We start from the raw sequence: 13,466 nt of genomic DNA, 5'->3' as shown, positions 1-13,466 counted from the left end.
GGGTTCAATAGCTAGTATACAGTATATCTACATGTACAATTCTCGCAAGTGATAACAGTTTTGTCTTTGCATATTAAGCAATAATAAATAATAATCTTTTTATTTATATAGCATCAACATATTCCGCAGCGCTTTACAATTCACAGACATTATCGGCACTGTCCCCATTGGGGCTCACAACCTACATTCCCTATCTGTATGTCTTTGTAGTGTGGGAGGAAACCGGAGAACCCGGAGGAAACCCACGCAAACACGAGGAGAACATAAAAAATCCTTGCAGATGTTGTACTTGATGGGATTTGAACCCAGGACCCCAGCGCTGCAAGGCTACACTGCTAACCACTGAGCCACCTTGCTGCCCTACAAAAAAAAAGTTGATGAATGTCTGAAACATTCTTTTATAGTTGAATAATCTGCTCCTGCTACAGGTACACGGCTTCTGTACGGGATCCCGCCATGCATAGACTGGAATTGAGCATCCTGATGAACATATACTAAGTGCAGTGACAATATCCTGGGCCTTCCATACAGCAGATCAGAGCAGCGTGTGACATAAGCTCTCTCCTGACAGCTCTGTGTGTTTTAGCTGAGGCGCCTCCCTACTATTGGCTCAGTTTAATGGAGCGACATAGCCCTCCCGTATAATAATAACAGTGCTTGTCAGGCAGCAGTAATACTGGAGCTCGCAGCCCAGCAGAGAGATAGGAGAGATCCTCAGGCAGCAGCTCACACTTTCCTCCGCTCTCCCTGTAGACACCAGAGCAGATCATCTCACTGTGCATTATTAGTCAGGACACCGCTGGCCGGCAGCTCGAGCTCGCACTGAACGTCGTATCGCATGTAATGGAGGGATGGAGTGCTACTACATTGTCATCAGCTCCTCGCACCTGAGCAACGGACACTTCCGTAATGTCAAAGGAGTTTTCAGAAGACCCCTCACTAGCAGCACAACTCTGGTGAGGAGCATGATTCTCGTCCTTGTGTTGTCTGTGTCTAGTTCCTTTTAGCTTCTCATTGTTTCCCCAGTAAGCAAGTGATTTATTTGATTTCCCAATAAGCCAAATATTCAGCACATTTTGTATTTTAGGTTTTATTAAGTAGGGGTATTTACTGTTTGCCATAATGTTTTAAGTTACAGATGTTATGGGGGGTTTCGTCTTTTTTTTACAGTCGATACTTGGATTTTACACTTAGTTAAACAAACATCTTTACATAGTTAAAAGTAAGGTATTGATGAAATGAGCTAGATTCTAATAACAAATAGCACTGGGGGGTTATAATTAATAAAGCAATGAACGATGTATAATTGATCCAGAAATGTGGAACCAGTGTCTTTTTTAAGTGATATACAATATCGTATGGAATTTATCTTATTATTATTATGCTTTGCTTATATAGTGCCATCATATTCTGTATCGCTTTCCAGACATTATCCCTGTCCCCATTGAGGCTCACAATTTAGATTCCCTATCAGTATGTCTTTGGAGTGTGGGAGGAAACCGGAGAACCCAGAAGAAACCCACAAAAACACGGGGAGAACATACAAACTCCTTGCAGATGTTGTCCTTGGTGGGATTTGAACCCAGGACCCCAGCGCTTTAAAGCCACAATGCTAATCACTGGCATCTTATATGTATGTACGCAATAGTAGATCGGAGTCTATTAGATCCATTACAACTGAATTTTTCACAACTCATGTGATATTTGTGGTTTAAACACCAATCTACTCTATTCTAGCAAATTATCTTTTTTAAGTGTTTTGAGAAGTTCGCGGATTTTAACTATTCAGTACACATAGTGCTTATATACAATACATGCTTAATATTCCATCAATATCTCATCAGGTCATCTTTACGTTGTCATGAAGTGAAATTCAAGTTTCATTATGAAACGTATGTCAGGTTTGTTTTATTTTAAAGTTCTGTTAAAATGTCCCTACTGGTGATGAGCGAGCATGCTCGTTACTTGAGATTTACGAGCATGCTCAGGTGTTTTCCAAGTATCTTCAGCGTGCTCGGGTATTATGTTTTAATCACTCCTTGCTCATGATTTGCGACTTAACAGCTTTAATACATGTGAGGAATGCCTGTTTCTTAGGCATTCCTTACATGTATTAAAGCTGTCAAACAGTCGCAAATCATGAGCACTGAGTGACCAAAATATAACACCGAGCACGCTGAAAATACTCGGCGAGCAACCGAGCATGCTCGCCGAAAGGGTTAACAAAACATACTCGCTCATCACTAGTCCCTACGTCCACATGAAATGAATTGTGTGAATGTATAACATGAAGATTGGCAGAATGCAGGTGAAACTGCTTGAAGTGATGACATTTGTTATGACATCTCAATAGAAGAAGTTTCTCCTTCAACAGTTGACCTTAAAAGTCAAAGTGAGCCTAGGGTTTTGCAGAGACTTTTGGTAGTATGACAGTCAAGGGAAAATAGTACAATACTGCAACCATCATCTACAGTAGCTTCAAAGTTTCCCCAAGGAGGGGGGAGCCATAAGTGGAATTCAGCATGTTGGAATTCTTGCGACAGTCACACAACTTTTCTTCTACAGGGTGGTCCAAAAGTAGGTCTACTGTATGGGTAAAGAATAAAGATACACACTGATACACAACAGAGGTTAATTTGCTTTTAACATTGTTTGTTGCATTTTTTTAAGCTCGGAAGTGCTCAAGATGTCTTCCATCAATGTTGCAACATTCCTATACCTACTTTTGGATTGTTCCTCCTCAAGGTCATGTGATAGTTCTGGCTCTACCACTTCAGTCATGAATCAAATAGAGTTCTAGCTATAGTTAGTAGTATACAACAATGGAAAAAATGATAATCATTCCATGATATTTCACAAAGGATGAAACATGGGTGCAGGAGGGACTTCATGTAGGACTTAATGTAGCCCACAACCTCCTGCACCCATGCTTCATGTTGTTTCAAGAAAGTCATTTTATGGGACGCAGAGTGCCAACTTTCATCCTTTGTGAAATTACATAGACATTCCCTTACATGGTGAAGCACCCGGAGATCCCGTCAGTCGCAAGGTGTGTGAGAACAGTCCCTTAGATGAGGAGTATTTGGATGTTGCCAGTTTGCCTTTGTTGTTTGTATCATTCCATGATAATGCTGTATTAGCTTTAAGACGTATAAGAGTATGTTCACATTTAATTGCTTTACGTAATTTTTGGAGCAAATTCTGCTCTAAAATCCACAAGAAAAAACTCTTCATATACTCTTTTGAAGAAGCTTCCTATTCATTTCAATGGTTAAACAAGTCTATAATACACATGTCAAATCTTGAGGGCATTTTTATTGAAAAAATATTTGAAAAGATGCTCCAAATTTGAATTCTGAATCAACTGGAGTACAGAAAACGCCCCATACACAAAAGCTGTCCCAAAAACAAGTTAAAAACTTGCACTTTTACTTCTGAATCAATTGAAGCAAAGAAAACTACCCATGCACAAAAGCTGCTCAAAAAAACACTCAAGAAAACGTGCTAAAAAGATTTTTTTTAAGCATTTTTTTTTCACTTGGATTTTTCAGTCAGAAAAATCCATGTAAAAAAACTCTATGTGAACATATAAGAAAAAACTGCTACAAACTCTTCATTGTGATAAAAATACTTGATGACCTTAGCTTTAGAAATTGTGGGGATAATCCTCATTTATGTTTCAAGTGCTTAATTACACAAGGTGCTGGACTTTCTAAGATGATTGTCATGCTATTGTCCATTCACTTGTGCTATAAAAAGCACAGACATAGACAATATAGACGACTACTCTACATTGATGGATGATTCATAAATAATATGATTTTGTAGTTGAAGAAAATCCATACCTTCCTCTAGTACTAGAGACGTTCTAATCTTTCAAGAAAGTTACCATGTCCTGTCGTCCAGCCCAATTAAGCACAGAGAATCACATCAACTTAAGTGATTATTGTCATGCATTCTGTAGAATGTCTCATAGTTCATAATTAATGTCTGTAATAATACAGCTATAAAAAAAGGAGCACCAGTTGTATATCCGGTCCTAACAGTCATATGCTCCACTTTTGTAATGGTGTGTTCACATCTGTGTCTGAGGCTCCGTCTCATATCCTATAAGGATTGATGGGAGGATGTCTAAACATGCCTTGCTATCCTTACCATTAGGGCATGTGCAGACGAGTGTATTTGCTGCCCAAGTGCAATCCACCAAAACATCGGACCGATGTTATTCTATGGGACCGTACACATGTCCGATTTCTTGCTCGGACAGAGAATGTCCAATAAAAAAAATCGCTGCATGACCAAGTTTGATCTGATGTTCGGATCGCACTCGGCAATGCAAGTTAATGAGTCCATGGAAAACATTGGACTGCACTTGGATGACATCCGATTTCCAAGTCTGACATATTGGAGAAGATAAATATTTTTTTCTCCATCTTCTCCTCATCCGAGAGAATCGGATCACACTGTGCTCACACTCTGATCACAGTATGATTAGAGTGTGATTTGTATAATAGTCCCGATTCTCTTGGATGATAGAATACACGCTCGTCTGCACCTGCCCTTAAATAGATAGATGAACACCATAAAGGAACCAGACGGACCCTAATATTAGTCAGTTTAATACTTATTTTAAGATTGTGATTTATATTTCAATAGTCCAACTCTAAAAATTAGTTTGTTCAAGATGGAGCACATTATCTTCAACAGTTTTCAGATCTCCTTAAACTTAGTTTACATAGGACAGAACAGGTAACGTCTATAACATCACTGAAGGGTCCGCCTCATCAACGATGATAGGTTATGCCATCACTTAATGATTGGTGGGAATCTGTCAGCTGGGGGCTTTTAGAAATGTTCACTGCGCAGCGCTTCCCCAAACCGGGCTCTGTAACTCACATGAATGGGACTAAGTTGTGGCTCTCTGCACCACACCTAACCAATAACTTAGAGAATAGAGTAGCAAAACCATGTGAGTAAGTACCATATAAATATTCATATCTTTGCCACTATATGGACTAATGTATGGACCAATCGTTCTATAATTAGGCAAAGGAGGGGAGGGGGGGATGGCCATAAGGCCAAAATGAACGACAGAAGGTCATATTTAAACAAATATAAATACTTTATTAATTATAATTATACAGAGTAATAGAGATGAGAGCACTGAGCAGATACATAGTTAAAACCAACTAAAGTGCACATGGTGTCAAGTATCCAGACTATACGTTGACCAAATCTCACATATAACTATCATGTTATCTACCAAATTACCACATATAAGTGAATATATCAAGGAGATTATGTGATATTAACAATCCATATTTTACCTCAAAGGGTGCAAGTCTGGAACTGCCATGTTGCGCACGTCCCCCGACGCGCGTTTCGGAGTGGGCCTTTTCTAGAAGAAAGCAAAGCTGGGCAGTGATAATGCAGAACAGCTCTCTGTCCCATCATTCTTCTGATTATTGGGAATCTTTGCTGTTGGATTTTGATCGATCAGCAAGTGATGTCAACTTAAGCAATAAACCATCACTCATTAAGATTTAGGCTTTTGAATCTGTGCTAAGGATGACTTCTTACTAGTTTTAAAAAAGAAGCATAAAGATTTCCTTTCCTTTTTAACATCTACTGCTAGTATTAACCAGATGAAACTGCATGACACAACTTCACCATAACTGCCTTGTAAAACCCCTCTTTATGCCTGTTCTAGGCTTTGACATATTACATTTTCCCAGTATGTGAGAGAAGAATCTTAGGGAATTGAATCTGATGAATTAGTAAAAAATTACATTTTCTTTCCTCTTTTTGGTCATCGCGCCGTTACTTTTCTATGTTTCACATGCATTTTGGGAATCAAATCTTAGTTATTGTTTCACTGCATCCCCAGAAACCAGAGCCAAGTGTTGCGGATTGTACAAGTGTTCATTACTGAAAAATAATTGACCCGTAACACATTCCTACTCACTCACGCTATGAAATAGTCGTCTCCTGTGTATTAATGGTATTGAAAAACGTTGGAAAGAATTAGATAAACTACAGCCCTCAATTTTTACCTAGGAACTTTCTGCTGTTGTGGAACTAAAACTTCCAGAACAACAGCCTTTGACTGGGAGTTGTAGTTCTGTAAAGAGAGATTGACGAACACCAATCTATGGTATACTTTAAAGGGGTTGTCCGGTCCAAACTGATAAGTCTGCAGTCACTCTGTGTGACTGCAGACTTATGAATCCCCCAGTGCATGCACTGTGTTCTGCAGGGATTCGCCGGTGTCTGAGCCGGGACCAGCGGGTATGTATGAGTTATACATACTCCTGGCCAGGGCCCATCTAGTGGGCGTGGCCTCGCTCCATACACTTGTATAGAACGAGGCCGCACCCCATCTATTGATGCGGCCATGCACTGGGCATGACCGACTATAGGGTGCAGCTTTGCTCCATATAAGTGTATGAAAGTGAGGTCGCGCCCACTGGCCGGGAGTATGTATAACTCATACATACCCTCCGGTCCCGGGTCAGAAACCGGAAACCAGCGAATCCCCGCAGTGCACAGTGCATGCACTGGGGGATTCATAAGTCTGCAGTCACACAGAGTGACTGCAGACTTATCGATTTGGACCAGACAACCAACTGGAACCTGTCATGTGAAAAAACGCTATTAAACTGCAGATATAGGGTCAATCTGCAGGTTATTAGCGTTCTGTATCTGCCTGGTGCCTGCATTTAGACCCCTGCTGCTGGGAGTAAATAAACATTATTCTTCCTGGTAGCGTTCGGGTTTCAGTCACGAAAGTGGCACTGGCGTGGGTTCAGCCACTGCTCTGTGTATAAAGAGCGGCGGCTGTAACTGCGCCCCCAGCACTGACTGAGAGCCGGCTCTAATGCTGATCCTGCTGTCAGTCAATGCTGGAGGGGCAGTTACAGCTCTACTCTCTATACACAGAGCTGTGACTGAACCCGCAGCGGCGCAATCCCCTTAACTGAAACCCGAATTCAGCCAGGAGGAATAAAGTCCATTTCCTCCTGGCAGCGGGGGCCTAAGTGCCGGTGACGCGCCCCCTGGGCCTGTGCTGCTGCTGCTGTGCAGGGGGAATACCCGGAGCCGGATCTGATAGGGGTAGTAGTCCTCGTGGTGGTGACCCGGTCCGTGCCCAGGGTGTCAAACCAAGTGGCAGAACTTAGAATAAGATGTTATATTGTTCGACTACGCCACCCGTTGAATGCGGTTATGAAGCCGCCGCTGCAGGGCAGACCGCTGAGGCCGGTGGTACAGTTGTGCAGCGTGGATAGTATAACCCCCAACGGGAGGGGTATGGCCTCAGGGCAGCGAACGTGGATGATGGGGATAGCAGAATTGCACGCAGGCACCAGGAACCACTCAGAGACGGTACGGTGTAGTTCAGGGTCTTTACTGGTGGCAAAGGTAGACCCTCCCGGGAGTACTGGCTAGCGATCGGGGCCTGGTCAGTCCGTGAGCAGATAGGATCTCCCCCGGCCAGGCGGAGTTGTAGGCCTCCCCAACTTATTGTACTCTCCCTGGCTACCTTGCTAGAAGCGGGTAAAAGTAGCCCACGTCCCTGAGTGTACCGTGTGGTGCTCACCCGTATGGCCGGTGACTCGGGGCCTTCTGGTAGCCTCCGCTCCACAACGGCGGTGCTGGTCCCTTGCGTGTGACCGTGCCTTCGGGTTTCTTGGCCAGAGGACCTGAAATCCCCTGCCGGTCGGTTTCTGCTGCTGGGTATGGATCAGTCCCCACTGCCTCGGACTCCGTGTCCGGTGAGATCTCTTCAGTCAGGACGAGCTCTACAGCTTCCAGTCTCTGACCCCTTTTATCACTGCTCCCACAGAGCTCCTGATCTTGCTCTCCCTGTATCTGCTCCACTCCAGACCAGACTGTGTCTCTGTCTGGGACTCCTCTTCTTCTCCTCTAACCCCGCCTCAGCCCCAGTTTATATAGGGGAAGTTCTTCCCCTCCCAGGACTGGGCAGGAAGTGTTGCATGCTTAGGGTTCCTGACCAGGAGACCTCCCACCTGCTCTCAGACGTAATATTGCTATTACTGTGGTAACCAGACCCCTGGGGTGCCACATTCCCCCCTAGTAAAATTTAGTACTCCGTGACTAAACATATTTTTGAAAACATAACAGGGTATAAACAGGAACAATACAATAAGGGAAAACACGTTAGGGCGGTCACAGCGTGTCCGCAACCGGGTGCAGTTTTTGAAGCAATAAGGGTGTCCATTTCACCAAAGAACAGGGAGCCGTAACCAGGTGGGGGTCTGTCCTACCCCGAGTCTTTAGCAGTCTTAGTCCATTCCTGGGTTACGCTCCAAACATATATACAAAGAATTCCGGTTAATCCACAAAAGACACCTATAAAATAACTGGAAAAACATAATTATTTACAAGCAACAGTAAACAGGTAAATACCAATAAAACAGTCTGAACACTTTAGATCCTCCAACGTATTGGCAACTGGCCTCTAGTGGCCCTAGTAGACCTACGGAGCTTACTGACTGGTCCTAAGCTACAGGGTGTAGGAGCTGTCAAAGGTAAGCTGGGCAGCTGTCTACGGGTTCTTTGGCTCACTAGGGGCACGGCAGGCTCACTATAAGCAGAGGGTCGATTCTCCTGGTCTGCTTGTGTGGGGTCTTCTGCCTCCTGGACCGGCTGCTCTTCCAGCTCTACCTGTTTTTCCGTAGGCACTTGGGATGCTGGCTGGAGGAAGGTGAGGACGGGTACCACAACAGCGCCAATTACTTGTGTCCAAGACCGAGGGAAGTCTCCGAGTACAGTACTGACCATTTCTTCCCTTTCCTCTGCGGGTCGAGGGTTTTCTTGATCTTCTTCAGGGTTTCGTAGCTGCTCGGGACACTTCTTCAGGTGATCTCGGGAGACAATGGCTGTGGTTTCTCCTCCATCCTTACTGATTGTGCAGATTTTTGGGTTTTCATGGCTTGATGGCAGTACGGTGTACGGGTCCTTCTCCCACTGGTCGTCCAACTTGTGGAGCCGTCTCTTCCTTTTCAAGACCTGCTCTCCAGGTACCAGGGGAACAGCGGGAGCATACTGGTTGTAAGTCTTCTCCTGTCTTTCTCTTGCTTGACAGAGACTTCGCTCAACGCTCTCCTGTACTTTCCGGTACTGCTGCTGCCTCTCTGTGTCCCAGTCTGCTTCTGGTGAAGTGTCCTCGGGTGTCAGGACTCCCATATCCAGATCAACAGGCAGCTTACCAGGTCTTGCTCTCATTAGGTAAGCCGGGGTACAGTTGGTAGAACCTACAGGGATGTGGTTGTATAGGTCCACCAGATCAGGCAGTTTCTCAGGCCACAGACTGCATTCTTCCAGGGGCAACGTTTTCAGAAGGTCTATCACCACCTGGTTCATCTTCTCGCAGAGTCCATTGGTTTGCGGATGATAGGGTGTTGTTCTTATCTTCCGGCAGCCATACAGAGTGCAGAACTCCTGGAAGACTTCCGCTTCAAAGGCAGGTCCCTGGTCCGTCAGCACCTGCTCTGGGTATCCGTGTGGACGGCAGAAGTGCTGCTGAAAGGCTCTAGCTGCTGTTTGAGCCGTTAAGTCCTTGACGGGGACTACAACCAAGAACCGGGAGTAGTGATCCACGATGGTTAACGCATAGACGTAGCCACTTCTGCTGGGGGTCAGTTTTACATGATCCAAGGCTACCAGTTCCAACGGCTGCCTGGTGACGATGGACTGCAGGGGAGTCTTCTGACTGGCACGGTCCTTACTTCTTAGGTTGCATGGGCCACAGTCTCTGCACCACCTCTCGATGGTTCCTCTCATGCCTACCCAGTGGAACCGCCCGCGCAGCAGGAACTCCAGCTTCTTCCATCCGAAGTGCCCAGCTCCGTCGTGGTATGCCTCCAGTACCATAGCCGCGTCTCTTCTTGGCACCACTACTTGCCAGATCAGTTCATGCGTCCGGGAGTTAACCATTCTATGGCACAACTTCCCCTTGTAAAGGAACAGTCGACTCTTCTCAGCCCACAGTTGCTTGGTTTCCTCCGGAGCGTCTGGGTCAAGACGAGCATCTGGCTGAGTCAGCATCTCCTTCACCAGTCGGACGGCGGGGTCACTGTCTTGCGTTTCCGCCCAGTTGTAATGAGGTAAGGGGTTGAACGTAGCGGATTGCTTACCCCTTACACGGTGGGAATACTGGGTAGTCCCATGACGGTGGAACGCGGGGAGTTCAACTTCTTCCAGGTCCTCTGGATCTTCCCCTACGTCCGGTAGGTTTGGCATTCTGGACAAGGCATCCGCGTTGGTATTGGAGCGTCCTGCCCGGTATTTGATCGTGAATTCATAGTTGGACAGGCGGGCCATCCATCTCTGCTCCAGGGCACCGAGTCTTGCAGTGTCCAGGTGTGTCAACGGGTTGTTATCCGTGTACACGGTGAACCGGGAAGAGGCGAGGTAGTGCTTAAAGCGTTCGGTGACTGCCCACACCACTGCCAGGAACTCTAGCTTGAATGAGCTGTAATTCTCAGGGTTTCTTTCGGTGGGTCGCAGTTTTCGGCTGGCGTAAGCAATTACCCGTTCTCTCCCCTGCTGGATCTGGGACAGTACGGCTCCTAGCCCGATGTTACTTGCGTCGGTGTAGAGGATAAAGGGCTGGCTGTAATCAGGGTATGCCAGGATTTCATCCCCCGTGAGGGCCATCTTCAGCTGGCGGAAGGACTCTTCTTCCAGCTTCTCCCATCTGAAGGGCGGCTTCTGGTTCTTGGCCTTCCTGGACTGGCCTATCAGGAGGTCCTGCATAGGAGCTGCCTTTTTGGTGAAACCGGGAATGAATCTTCGGTAGTAGCCTACCAACCCGAGGAACTGCCGTACTTCCCTTACGCTAGAGGGTCTTGGCCATTCCTTAATCGCGGTGATCTTATCAGGGTTGGGAGCCACTCCGTCAGCACTCACCACGTGTCCCAGGTACTGCACTTTTGGTTTTAGCAGGTGACACTTCGACGGTTTCACCTTCAGACCGTAGTTTGCCAGGGCTTCAAACACTTCCGCCAGGTGTTTCAGGTGGTCCTCGTAGGTTTTGGAATAAACTATAACATCGTCCAGGTACAGCAGGACCGTCTCAAAGTTCCGGTGTCCCAGACAGCATTCCATCAATCGTTGGAAGGTTCCTGGTGCGTTGCAGAGTCCGAACGGCATGCAGGTAAACTCGCTAAGTCCCATCGGGGTGGTGAATGCGGTCTTCTCCCGGTCCGCCTCTGCTACAGGAACCTGCCAGTACCCGCTAGTGAGATCCAAAGTGGAGAAGAAGTTAGCAGATTTTAAAGCAGCCAAAGACTCCTCTATCCTTGGTAAGGGGTACGCATCTTTGTGTGTGATACGGTTGATTTTCCGGTAGTCTACACACATTCTCATGGTGTTGTCTTTTTTTTTAACCAAGACTAGTGGAGCTGCCCAGGGACTACAGCTATCCCTGATTACCCCAGCCTCCTTCATGTCTCTAAGCATCCCCTTGGCGTGTTGGTAGTGTGCAGGGGGTACGGGTCGGTATCTCTCCTTTATGGGAGGATGGTCTCCCGTGGGGATGTGGTGTTCTACCCCCTTTACTCGCCCGAAGTCTAACGGGTGTTTACTAAACACTCTCTCGTACTCTTGAACCACCCGATAGACTCCCTGTTTCTGGTGTGAGGGAGTGGAGTCAGTACCCAAATGTAGTTGCTGACACCAGTCCTCCATTTGTTGCTTACAGCCGTTACCTTCCTCTGGTTGAGATGGAGGCAAGGGTTCCACGGCCTGTACAGAATTCTGGTTTATGGTGAACAATTTGGCTAGCGTGGCATACCGGGGCAGGTGTACTTCTCTCCCCGATATTTATGATGCGGACGGGCACCCTCCCATGGCGTACATCGACCACCCCCCGTGCTGTTAAAATGGTGGGCCTACTGTCTGAGTAGACAGGTTCCACCATTGCCTGGTAATCTCTACCTCTCAGACCAATAGCTGCCCGGCACCAAATCATCATTTCACTTTTCGGGGGCATGGCAATAGGGAAAGGGTCACACATTCTCACGCTACCAATCTCACCACCGGAGAGTTCCACCTGTTGCCGTCGCATCAGTGCCCGGATCTCTTTTTGGAGCACTCGCTGCTGGCCGGAACTGGCGTTCTTGGCAACCTGCTGTAAAATGAGAATCACCTCTGCAAGACAATTTTCAATCACATTAGTTCCTAGAGTTATCTTTGGGTGACTCTCGCGCTTGTCAATGTCCACAATGATCAGTCCCTGTGCTGCCAGTTCGACTTTACCGATTTTAATGGTCACCTCTTTAAATCCGATCTGTGGCACGGGCTGACCATTGCTGGCGATGATACTCAAGTCGTCGTCAGGGTAGCGGGTTATATCCGAGTCATTCCAGTACTGCTTGAAGAGCACGTACGGGATGGTGGTGACCTGTGACCCGGTGTCCAGTAGGGCACTCATAGGAATGCCATCCAGTACCACAGGCAAGACTGGACGTCCTCCCACGTATTTGTCACGCCAGTTCGATGGGCCTGGTGATCTTATTCCTAGGGGTTGGCCCTCTACCCCAGGTTGTGCCAGTTTAAAGGACAGTACCTTGCCATATGTCCGGGTTGATTGCAGCGGCGGCAGATGGGTTGTCCGTCCTCGTTGTATCGGTCGCTGGGTTTTCCTCTGGCCGGTGGGGTCCTCCTTGGTCGGCGCCACGGGATGTCCTCCGGTCCAGATGCCAGCTGGATCTTCCCTGGAGTAGAAACCTGTAAAGACTGCACAGTTCGGGTTAGCGCAGCAACGCTTTTAGTTAGCTCTTGGACCTGATGGTGCAGGTCTGTAGCCGGGTCATTGTTTAAAGCCTGCGCATCAGCTCCCACAGGCCCTGCCGACAAGGGCGCCGTCTCCTGGTGGTAAGTGGTAGTAGGGCGTCTGTGGGTCACAGCGCCACCTGGTGCCGGTTCTCGGAGCACCCGGATGGCTCTGTCCTTGAACTGTGCAAAGTCCAGATGAGGGTCCTGTAAGGCCATTGCCCGCAACTGGGTTCGGTGGGCATTGCAATGTAGACCCTCTATAAATTGTTCAGTCAACAGCTTGTCTTCGTTTCCCACGCCGTCAGGGTCGGCCTGCTTAATGGCTCTCAGGGCCTCTTGTAGGTTTAGTGCATAGTCCCTTATATTCTCATGTGCTCGCTGCTTGCACCCGTAGAATCTAAGCTTGATCTCGGCTGAGGTACGGGTATCAAAGGTGTCCTTCAGCCGGGCTAGTATCTCTGCGACAGTCCTCCTCCTCCCGAGTGGCCAGGACTTTACCTCCCTTTGGGCTGCCCCTTTTAATTGAGCCACCAGGATGCTCACTTTTTGCTCCTCTGTGAGGGGGTACACCTGGAAGAGGCTATCCAGCCTTTCTCTGAAGTCATTTAGGGTATGTGACTCCCCTGAGTACTGGGGTAGCCAGGCTGCCCCCGGGATATAGGGCA

At 47.0% G+C, this 13,466-nt stretch overlaps 1 protein-coding gene across 1 annotated transcript in view; it reads left to right on the top strand.

The window, feature by feature from the left end:
• Nucleotides 1–619: 619 nt before the first annotated feature.
• ZNF804A (zinc finger protein 804A) overlaps nucleotides 620–13,466 on the top strand; it is a 230,456-nt gene continuing 217,609 nt past the window's right edge. Inside the window, exon 1 of the mRNA XM_073646776.1 lies at nucleotides 620–956. Within this exon, the coding sequence (XP_073502877.1) occupies nucleotides 852–956 (105 nt within the window). The 5' untranslated portion in view covers nucleotides 620–851. The remainder of the gene's footprint in view (nucleotides 957–13,466) is intronic.

This window comes from Phyllobates terribilis, unplaced genomic scaffold (assembly GCF_046119375.1).
Source record: "Phyllobates terribilis strain yellow unplaced genomic scaffold, ASM4611937v1 Scaffold_9__5_contigs__length_417890890, whole genome shotgun sequence".
In the NCBI taxonomy this organism is placed as follows: Eukaryota; Metazoa; Chordata; class Amphibia; order Anura; family Dendrobatidae; genus Phyllobates; species Phyllobates terribilis.
Note: the sequence above shows the minus strand (reverse complement) of the source record. Positions and strands in the feature narration are given on the sequence as shown.